Source organism: Rhincodon typus, unplaced genomic scaffold, assembly GCF_021869965.1.
Source record: "Rhincodon typus isolate 14 unplaced genomic scaffold, sRhiTyp1.1 hic_rhity00000051, whole genome shotgun sequence".
NCBI classification, from domain to species: Eukaryota; Metazoa; Chordata; class Chondrichthyes; order Orectolobiformes; family Rhincodontidae; genus Rhincodon; species Rhincodon typus.
Genome location: NW_025965689.1, coordinates 9,926 through 21,147, shown reverse-complemented (window position 1 = coordinate 21,147; position 11,222 = coordinate 9,926). Strand labels below are relative to the sequence as shown.

The 11,222-nt window shown below is 39.9% G+C and overlaps 2 protein-coding genes across 3 annotated transcripts in view; both read right to left on the bottom strand.

The window, feature by feature from the left end:
* Window positions 1–11,222, bottom strand: part of LOC125488130 (late histone H2A.2.2-like) — a 13,988-nt gene that overhangs the window by 1,816 nt on the left and 950 nt on the right. The window lies entirely within an intron of this gene.
* Window positions 748–5,758, bottom strand: LOC125488129 (late histone H2B.L4-like). 2 transcript variants are annotated; one of them, XM_048621004.1, is made up of 2 exons: window positions 1,412–1,860; window positions 748–1,024 (listed from the first exon to the last, which is right to left on the bottom strand). In XM_048621004.1, the coding sequence occupies exons 1-2, from the start codon at window positions 1,783–1,785 to the stop codon at window positions 922–924; spliced, it is 477 nt and encodes a 158-aa protein (XP_048476961.1). In that variant the 5' UTR covers window positions 1,786–1,860; the 3' UTR covers window positions 748–921. The 2 variants fall into 2 exon arrangements, 1 of the variants encoding a protein (XP_048476961.1); XR_007266222.1 differs by lacking the exon at window positions 1,412–1,860 and adding an exon at window positions 5,676–5,758 and having other exon boundaries at window positions 911–1,024.

Below are 11,222 nucleotides of genomic sequence, written 5' to 3'. Positions count from 1 at the left end.
CACCCCTCCCAGCAGCTTGTTGAGCTCCTCGTCGTTGCGCACGGCCAGCTGGAGATACCTGGGGATGATGCGGGTCTTCTTGTTGTCCCGGGCCGCATTACCAGCCAGCTCGAGGATTTCAGCCGTCAGATACACGAGCACCGCAGCCAGATAGACCGGCGCTCCGGCACCCACACGCTCAGCATAGTTACCCTTTCTCAGGAGCCTGTGAACACGGCCCACTGGGAACTGCAGGCCAGCCCGGGACGACCGGGACTTCGCCTTCGAGCGAGTTTTCCCACCAGCGCCCTTTCCTCTCCCAGACATGACCAATATATTACAAGTACTTTCACACAGTATGATGCAATGCGCTAACATTCCGCCCTCTTATACCATCGGGAGGAATGGTGGTGCGGTCATTGCTGATTGGCCACATTGTTTCGCTTCTCTTAATGTTGTTTCAATTCCCAATCAGATATCTGCTTCACTCACCAATCCGGAGAGGGCCCGGGGAGGAGGCCGGAAAATACCGGCGCCAAATCATGCAACGCTTTCTTTCTGATTTGAAAAGCCCGCCAGTATGTACCAAAAAGTAGGAAGGTTGACACAATAGAATGCACGAATACTCGAGATAATTTACTTTTAGATTCTGAATGTATACTTTACCTAATCTCCCTTTCCCTCACCTCTTTGAATATGTCAATTTCTGACCGAGAATCGGATTTTCTGAACATTAAATGCAAGCGGAAACAAAAAAGCGCCAAAATCTGCACTCTGCAACTAATTTATTTCGCATTTCAAAAACACCCGATAAGTTGATAAAACATTCGATAACGTTTTTCCAGGTGAGCGCCTTAATTGCGGACACCGTTTTTCGAGAATATTTAAAAGCGGCCCTCCCTTATTGCACTCGATCAGAGTTCAGCAAAAGCTCCACATTTACTATGTCAGTCCGGCAGCTGTTCTGGTTTTATCTCGGCTCATTTTGAAAGTATCTCCCCGACAGCAAAAAGCCTCAGCAACCTGACAAAACCCGCGAGGAGATCTGGAAATAAAACAAAAGGGTGAAACGGAACTCGGAGGAAAAGTATATTTTCTTGCTTGCCCTTTTCCATACCCCACCGGGTCTTGCAGCTTCTGAATCGATTGAGTGAGAGAGGAACACGATCACACAGAAATTGCTCAAAATAGCTCATTGGTGTTGAACATGATCCCTGTCCACAGGCAGCGATTACAGATGTGTATCAACACATCCGAGAACAAGCGCGCACAGGGTCAGGGATCACTTGTTAATTTACGGAAGATTTATAAAATACAGATGTCGTACAGACATTAACATAATAGTTCAGCTGTTTCAGGGAAGCTGTGGGTGGCTCTTAAAAGAGCCGTTGGGTTTTGGTTGTGTTTTTTTCAGCACAAGGTGGTGTCTCACTTGGAGCTGGTGTACTTCGTCACCGCCTTTGTACCCTCCGACACGGCGTGCTTGGCCAGCTCCCCGGGCAGCAGCAGCCGCACGGCGGTCTGGATCTCCCGGGAACTGATGGTGCTGCGCTTGTTGTAATGGGCCAGGCGGGAAGCCTCCCCCGCAATGCGCTCGAAAATATCGTTCACGAATGAGTTCATGATGCTCATGGCCTTGGAGGAGATGCCGGTGTCGGGGTGAACCTGCTTCATCACTTTGTAGATGTAGATAGAGTAACTTTCTTTCCTGGACCTTCTCCTCTTCTTGCCGCTTTTCGCTGGCGCCCTCTTCACCACTTTCTTAGCGCCCTTCTTGGCAACTTGTCCTTTCTTTTCCTCTACCATTGCGACAGTCAATATTCAACACAGAATAAGAAAAAGCGGGCACAGAGCTCGCTTTTTATAGCCTGACAGCGTCAGCAATGCTAATGAAGGATGGGAAAAAGCCTTGTTCCTGAATGGGTAGTTTACAAGAATGTTAACACATGACATTAGCCTTTCTGTGATTGGTTAGTGTGGGACACAACGTGGATCTGCCTGGATCTGCAATGAAATTTCAAACGCAAATCGAAATTTTGTACACGGATCAAACTCCGAGCTTTCTCTAAATCGTGAGATCCTAATCGCGATTTATTCTACATCTTTTGATAATGGTTTTCTTTTCTCCTCCGTTTAAAAATGTCATCACGTTCGTTGTCAAGTGACAAAATGCACTGAAATCTGACAGTGGTGTGTTTCACTCCTGGAAATGATGGAACTACTGACAATTGCATCGTGCTTGATGAACATGGGAGTTAGGGAATGTTCTCTCTTGTTCGTGTTTCTTGTTCTACACTCTCTGAAGTTTAAGGACATTATACCAGCATCTGCTCCGTCAACACCCTTCAGTTTTCGTTTCCTCGAAAGGTTTGACGTCCTTCTTCAAATCTCCAATGAGTATCGGCCCAAACTATTCATACTTTCATCAGACTACCTGCCAGCGTGTATCGGTATCAGTTTTACACGGATTACCTCGATGACAAAAGAGAACTGATGTACTGTGACCCGTGCCTTTCGCTTTCTGCTGATTACACAAATTTTACTCTCTATCCCTTAGGCTCTTCAATCAGTGTCAGCAGCTTTCTGCCTACATTTCACTTCCTGGAATCTTGCTTTGCACTTAATTAGCGTGGATGTTATTTTGTGCATTTCAGTTTCTAGCAATAACTGTTTTTCATGGATTTTCTCTGAACTTTATTTGTCAACTTTATTCACACTGATTATTGTCATTTAAGTACCTTTTGCAAATTTTAATGGTGACAATCTCTTCTGTGTAGTTTTTTTTTGTTTTATCACTATCAATGAGTCCCTGATTACAGTGTGAATGATATTGTGCTGTTCAGAATTTCAGTTTGACGAAGGGTTAGTTTTATTTCTCATTATTGGCTGTGTAAAAATGGGAGTGCAGTTATCGATCTGCCATTTCAGCTTCCACTCGGTGAATGATTATTACTCCCTCACAATCTGTCCATCAGTTTCTGCTGACCGAATGAGTGTGTAGTAATCAATCTGTACCAATCAGTTCCTCCAGTGATTATGCTTGTGTAATTATCAGTCTATCCCCGAAGCTCTCTCCTGTGTGAATGTGTAATTGTAGTTATCAATCTGTCGATATCAGGTCTTTGCTATGTACGTGTGTGCGTGTATTTACCAATTTCTGCTGTGAATGAGAGTTTAGTTATCCATATGTTTATGTTCATTTCACAGCCTCTCTCTCAGTTTCTGCATTGGGAATATGGAAATGTATTTATTATCTGTACCTGTCCGTTTCTATCACGTGAAAATGTAATTGTTGTCATTAATGTGTCCCTGTCAGTTAGTGCAATTCAAGAGTGTGACTGTAGTTATTAACCTGGCCCTCTTAGTTTCTGTTATGTCCAGATTGATCTGGACCTGTCAATTTCTGCTTGGTGCATACGTGAGTATCAATACATACCTGTCAGTTTCTTGTCTGAACATGTGAATGTAGTTATCAAAACTGTACCTGTCAGTTAATTTGCTGTGAAACTGGGTGTGCAATTATCAATTTGCTCTTATCAATTTCTGCATTGTGAATACGAGTGTGCTTACTCATCTTTCTAGGACAGTTATTGTTGTGTGAACGTGTGAGCGTATTTACCAATCTGTCCCTGCCAGTTTCTGAAATTTGAATGTGATTTTATTTATCAATCTGTACCAGTCAGTTTTTATTTTAGCATTTCAATATCATTCACACTGTAATCAGGGACTCATTTTTATTTTCAGTCTCTACCTGACAGGTTCTGCTATTTCAACACTGGAGTTCAGTTACTGATCTGCAATGCCAGTTTCTGCTAGGTGAATGTTGCAGCACAGTTATTCATTTGTACCTCACTTTCTGATATCGAAAATTGTTGTTATTAACCTGTTTTTGTTGGTAAGTGCAATGTGAATGAGAATGTAGTTATTTGGCAGTTTCTGTTACGTGAACATCTGAGTGTCATGAATCTATCCATCACTATTACCACAATATTAGTGGTGTGACTAGTTATCAACATGTCCCTGTCAGTTTCTGCTGTATGGATATGTGAAGTTAGTAATCAATATGTACCTGCGAGAATCTGCTTGTGAAAAGTGGAGTGTAGTTATCATACTGCACCTGACAGTTATTTTTAAAATCTGTGGATATTTGAATGCAATTATAAAATTGGACCTGTCAGGTTATGCTGTGAATCTGGGAGTGTTATTATCAATCTGTTCTTCTGTGTTTCTATGATGTGGATATGTCAGGTCCTGTTAGTTTGATATGTGAGCATAGTTATTAATGTGTACATATCCCTTTCTATAAGGTGAATTTGTGAATGTTTTTAGCAAACTTTACCTGTTAGTTTTGCTGTGTCAATATGTGAGTGTCATCATCAATCTATTTTTGCCTGTTTCTGCAATGTGAATGAATGAGCAGAGCTATCAATACATGCTTGTCAGCTTCGATTTGATAACGTGGCTTAACTCTCTGGCAGCCAGTAATATTCTTAGTGAGAATGCGATTTGTTATGTGGTAGTTGTTATCAGCGTGATTTAATGCAGCTTAGATTCAGTTCCTGAGTGTATATTTGGGACGAGTATTCGGTCCATCCATCTTCAAAAATGGTGTAAATGTCAATGGGCTATGAATGCTGAAATGTGACGTTGACTTGCTCACCGAGCTGGCTTGTTTTTATTCACACGTTGCGTCACCATGTGAGGTGATATCATCAGTGGAGCCTTCGATGAAGCGATGTTGTTCTACTCCGCGTGGAATTTATACTGTCTGGTCCATTATGGTGAGTACTGTCATTTCAGTTTTGATCTGTATGGGTTTATATATGGGTTCCAATTCTATATGTTTGTGTGGAGAACCATGCCTCTAGGAATTTCTGTGCATGTCTATGTTTGGCTTGGGCTACTATGGTTACTTTGTCCAACAACAACAAAGTTGCTGGAAAAGCTCAGCTGGTCTGGCAGAATCTGTAAGGAAAAAACAGAGTTAACCTTTCGGGTCCAGTGACCCTTCCTCAGAACCAGTTACTGATGAGTTTTTCCAGCAACTTTGTTTTTGTTCCTGATTTACAGCATCCACAGTTCTTTCAGTTTTTACATGGTTACTTTGTCCCATTTCAACTGATAGCCTTCATTGTCTGAATGTATTGTATATTCAGACAATGAAGGCCATCAGGTTAACTGGGACAAAGTAACCATCGTAGCCCAAGCCAAACAGACACACATGGGAATTCCGAGAGGCATGGTTTTCCATCCATACTTCAAAATCAACAAACATATAGAAACGGACCCCATATATAAACTCATACAGATCAAAACCAGAAATGACAGTACTCACCATAACGGACCAGACAGTATAAATTCCACGCGGAGTAGAACACATCACTTCATCAGAGGCTCCACTGATGATGTCACCGAGCATGGTGATGAAAACGTCTGAACAAAAACAAGCCAGCTCAGCGAGCAAGTCAGCAACATTATCCACTACCCAAGCTGCAGATCTTTGCCAAACTTTAAATGCTGAAATTTGTTCAAACTGGGCAGGTGTGCATTGTGCATGGTGAAAAAAAAAAAAAAACTTGTATTTCCTCTGTGTTGTTTGAGCATATCTCGCTGGAAATTGACTTCAATGTATGTCTGACTCAATCTGCTCTGTGCCTGTGGGAAGGATGTTCTCTGCTCTGACAGCGGTAAAATACCTTCTGTTTGTTAGAAGCAGCTGGTCACACTTGGCTTTGGACTGAGGGAATATCACTTTCTCTTAGTCCTTCAAGTATTTGCCTGGAGAAAGACAGAAGGAAAACCTCCTGTAAATCAACATCAGCCAAGTTGGATAATATTTAATTGATCAATGCAATGTTTAGTTAATAATCATTACAATATTTTATTTCAAGCCAGGAATTTGAACAGAATTGTGTGTCTGATGCCACTCTTGCTCTAAGCTGCTCCCTGTCTGGTGATTTTTCTTTTTGTTAATTCCATACCAATTGAGTGAAGTCCAGAAACTAACCAACAGGTGTACAGTTCCATGAATGGGGCTACCCAATGCAAGTGGGTCTGTGAATATGAGTTTAGTTGTTGATCTATTCATGTCAGTTCCTACTTGGTGAATGATAACTACACTCACACAATCTAAGCCTTTGTTAAATTACTTATGTATTCACACAGCAGAGATTGACAGGGACAGATTGATATAGAACCATACATCCATTGAAATGATATACCACTGAAGAGGGCTGTTGGCCTATCGGCCTATCTTGTCCATTCCAACCCAAAGACAAACAGATGGCTATTCTAATCCCACCTTCCTGCACACAGCCCACAGCCCCACAGATTAAAGCACTGTCAGTTTCTGTCATGTCAATGTATTGATCAATTTGTCATCTTCGTCACCGTTTTGTGGATATGTAAATATTGTTATCAATTTGTACCAGCCAACTTTTTCTGTATGAATATTTGAATGTAGTTATCCATCTCTACCTGTGAAAATCCAAATAGTTATTAATATGTACCCGTCAGTCTCTACAATTTCAATGTCCAAGTTTAATTACCAGCCTGTACCTGTCAGTTTTGCTCTGTTCATCTGAGTGTGTCAGTATTGATCTGTACCTGTCAGTTTCTGGTTTGTTAATGTGTGAATGCATTTATCAATATGTACCTGTCAGTTTCAGCCAATGTGAATGTGTGAGTGCAGTTATTAATCTGTGCCTGTCAGATTCTGCTATGTGAATTTGACTGTCATTTTAAGTCTCTACCTGTCAGTTTTGTCATGTGAACAAGTGATTGTCAATCAATATGTCCCACTCAGTTGCTGCAATGAGAAAGTGTGACTGTGGTTATCAATCTACAGTCATCAATCTGTCCATGCCACTTTCTTCCATGTGAATACACGTGTGTTGTTATCAATCTGTAGCTGTCAGTTTCTGCTCTGAGAGTGTGGGTGTATTTGTCAATCTGTTCCTGTCAGTCTCAGCAATGTGCACATGTTAGTGTATTTATCAATCTTTCCTCATCAGTTTCTGCTCTCTGAATCGGAATGTTCATTTATCATTTTTTCACTGCTGGGTTTTGGTTTTGAGAATGTGTGAATGTATTCATAATTCTGTACCTGTCAGTTTTTGCGATGAGTTTATCTGTGAATTTAGTTTCGATCTGTTCTTATCAGACTTTTGTGTGTGAATCTGTAAATGTAGTTACCAATCGATACCTGTCAGTTTTGCTTGCTGAATGTGTGTGTGTAATCGTTAGTCTATCCCTGATCGATTCCGCTCTGTGAATATGAGAATTTTGTAAGCAACTGCTCCTGACAGTCTCTGCAACATGAATGTATGATGTACTTATCAATTTTTCCCTGTTAATTTCTCTTCGGTGAATGCGAGAGTGTTATTATCAGTATATGCATGTGTTATTCTGCCCTGTGAATATTTTAACGTCTTTAACAAATTTTGGAAAAATTTTAGAGATGGATAACATATTCAAATTTTGTCAGGAAATTTTCACTGCATACGAGAGTGCACCCGTCAGTTTCTGCAATGTGAATACATGAGCGCAAGTTTGAATCTATGCCCGTCAGTTTCTGCCAAGTCAGTAAATGAGTGCAGTTATCTGTACCTGTCAGATTCTGCTGTGTGAAATTGAGTGTAAATATCAAACTGTATCTGTGATTTTATGCTTTGTGATGTGGGAGTGTTATTATCCATTTGTTTCTGTGAGTTTATTATGTGACTATGAGAGTGTAATTCCAAACCTGTCCCTGTCAGCGTCTCCTCTATATATCTAAGAAAGGAATTAATCTGTACCTGCCACTTCTTGCGATGTGAATTTCAGTGTAGATATCAACCAACGCCTAGCAGTTTCAGCTATGAGATTGAGAGTGTTGCTATCAGTCTCTGACTTACAGTTTCTGCTATTTCAATATGAGTTTAGTTATCAATTTGTACCTGTCTGATTCAGCTTTATGAATACATAAATGTAGTTATCATTATGTACCAGTCAGTTTCTGCTAGGTGAATATGTCAATCATTCCTTATCAGTACGTGTGTTGTGAGTATGTGAATGTGATTATCAACTTGTAAACCTGTCAGTTTCTGCTCTGTGAATATGAGTGTGGTGGTTATCATCTGTAGCTGTCAGTTTCTGCCACGTGAATGAACGAGTGTAGTTGTCAACCTGTTCCTGTCAGTTTGAGCTGTGTGTGTCAGTGTAGTTATCCATCTGTATCTGTCAATTTCTACAAGGTGAATGTGAGAGTGTAGTTATCAATATGTACCTGTGAGATTCTGCTCTGTGATTATTTGAGTACAGTTATCAAACTGTACTTGACAGTTTTTTTTTCCTTTGTGAATATGAGAATGTCGTCGTAAGTCTTTACTTGTTAGATTGTAATGTGGGAATGTTCGTATCAGTGTCTGCAAGGTGAGTATACTTATCCATCTGTGCCTGTCATTTTCTGCTATCTGAATGTAAGAGTGCAGGCATCAATCTATGCCTCTCAGTTTCTGCTATGTCAATATGTGAGCTTGGTTTTTCATCTTTACCTGTCAGTTCCTGAGATGAGAATGTGTGGGTGCAGTTATTAACATAACCCCGAGTGTTTCTGCTTGTAAAAATGCAACCATATTCATTAAATTGTACCTGTCATTTTCAGACACGTGAATATGAAAATGTAGTTATCAGTCTGTGACTGTCAGTTTCTGTTCTGTAATTGAGAGAGTGTGCTTATCAATGTGTACCAACCAGTTTCTGTTGTGTGAATATGATTGTCATTATCAATCTGGACCTTGTCAGTTTCTCCCCAGTGAATATTCTTGTGTAATTATCAGACTATACCTGCAAGTTTCTGCTCTGTGAATGATTAATTATTAATTCATTAGTTATTACCCTCTGCCCATCAGTTTCTGGTTTGCTGATGTCTGAGTGCATTTATCAATTTGTACGTGCCAATTTTTGCAATATGAACTTGTGCATACTGTTATCAATCCGTTCCTGTCAGCATCCCTTCTGTTAATATAAAAGTGCAGTTATCAATCTGTTCTGTCACTTTTAGCTCCATGAATTTGAGCGTGTAATTACCAATCCATAACTGTCAGGTTCAGCTATGTGAATGTGAATAGAAAAAGCAATAATCTAATGGTATTATTGCTGGACTATTAATCCAGAGAGCCAGATATTGTTCTGTGGACCCCGGTTCAAATCCCATCATGGCAGATGGTGGAATTTTAATTCAACAATAAACTAAAAATAAGAGTTTACTGCCAATTCTCCACGAAACAAATCTGGTCCTCTAACGTCTTTTTGGGAACAAAATCTGCCATCCTTACCTGGTCTGGCCTACATGTGATTCCAGACCCACAGCAATGTGGTTGGCACTTAACTGCCTTCTGTGCACAATTAGGGATAGTCAGTGACACACACATCCCATGAATGAAAAAAAAAGGAAACATGTGGGAATGCAGTTATCAATCTGTCTCTGCCAGTCTCTGTTTTTTTTAATGTAATGAAAGTTATCATCCTGTACCTGTCAATCTCTGCAATGCCAGTATATGACTGCAGTTATTAATTTGTACCAATTTTTCTCGGTTTACAATGTCAATATGAGAGAATTGATCTGTACCTGTCAGTTTCTGCTATGTGAGTGTATTTATCAAATTGTTCCTGTCAGTTTCTGCTTTGTCAATCTGAGAGTGCAGTTATTAATCTATACCTGTCAGTTTCTGCAAGGTGAATGTAAGAGTTCTGTTATGAACATATATCATCAGATTCTCCTCTGCGAGTATGTGAGAGCAGTTATCATGCTGTCACCATCAACTTGTGCTCTGTAAATCTGAGTGTAGTTATTCATCTGCACTGGTCAGTTTCAGGTTTGCGAATGTGAGTAATTATCATTCTCTCCCCATGTTTCTTTTATTTGAATAAGAGTTTAGTTATCATTCTGTCCTTGTGGAGGAGAGGGAACTTGGGGAAATAAATATGGATGTTTTGAAAACAGTCCACATGACATAACAGGAGGTGTTAGAGGCGGTAAAAAAAACATAAAAGGTGGTTAAATCGCCAGGACCTGATCTAGTTTTTGTAGATTTTCAGGATATCAGGATTTTGTGGGAAGCTGTGTTGATAATTTGAACAAATGACATTGTTTTCTTGCTTTCTTATAATATTTCATAGGTAGGATCATTCCATCCCAGTCACTGATTGCAATATGAATGTGCGACTATGGTTATCAAATCTGTACTCAGTTTCTGCTATGTGAATGTGCAGTTATAAATCTCAGTTTCTGCAATGATAATGAGAGTATAATTATCGGTCTCTGTCAGTTTCTACTATTTCCATATGTGGGTTTAGTTATTAATCACTACCTGTCAGTTTCTGTCATATGAATGTGAGTGTCATCAATCTGTCCCTGACAGTTACTGTAATGCAGGTGGGTGACTATAGTTATCAAGCTGTAGCTCTCCGTTATTGCCATGTGAATGAGTATAGTTGTGCATCTATACCTTCGGTTTCTGATGGTCAGTGCGTGAGTGTAGTTGTCATTTCTGTACCTGTTTGTATTTGCTTGTCAATCTGAGTTTAGTTATCGATCTGTACTTGTCAGATTCTGCTCTGTGAAAATGTCAGATTAGTGATAAAACTGTACCTGTCAATTTAAACAATGTGAAACTGGGAGTTTTATTATTAATCTGTTCCTGTCGGTTTTTGCTATGTGGATAGATTTGTTATCAAACTTTGTCTGTCAGTAACTACCATGTGAACGTCTGAGTCTATTTACCGGTCAGTCCCTGTCATTTTCAGCTCTGTGTATCTGAGTGTGCAGTTATTAATCTGTAACTGACAATCTCTGCTCCGTGACTATTTCAGGGCATTTATCAATCTTTCCCTATCAGCCAGTGAGTGTGCTGTGAATATGTGAATGTGCTTAGCAATTTGGACTTACCAGCTCTGGTATAGATATATAAATAGCAATTTCTCCTTGTCAGTTTCTGATGTATGTGTTTATGAGTATAGTTAGCAATATGTACATATATGTTTCTACAACATGAATAAGAGTACAGATATCACTCTTTCTCTGTATGTTTCTATTCTGTGAATATCTAAGTATAGTTATCAATCTGTACATGCCAGCTACTGCTTTGTGAATCTGTGAATTTAGTTATCAATCCATGCCTGTCAGTTTCTGCTTCGAGAATGTACGAGTGCAGTTATCAACCCGTACCTGTCAGTTTTTGCTCCATGCATTTGTTTTGTGT

Bases quoted from the DNA above. Each gene is read 5' to 3' on its own strand.
- LOC125488129 (XM_048621004.1), bottom strand. From the start codon at position 1,785: ATGGTAGAGGAAAAGAAAGGACAAGTTGCCAAGAAGGGCGCTAAGAAA. The intron at 1,025-1,411 runs GTGAGACACCAC...TTTTATTTCCAG, and splicing joins ACGAAGTACACCAGCTCCAA to ATCTCCTCGCGGGTTTTGTC.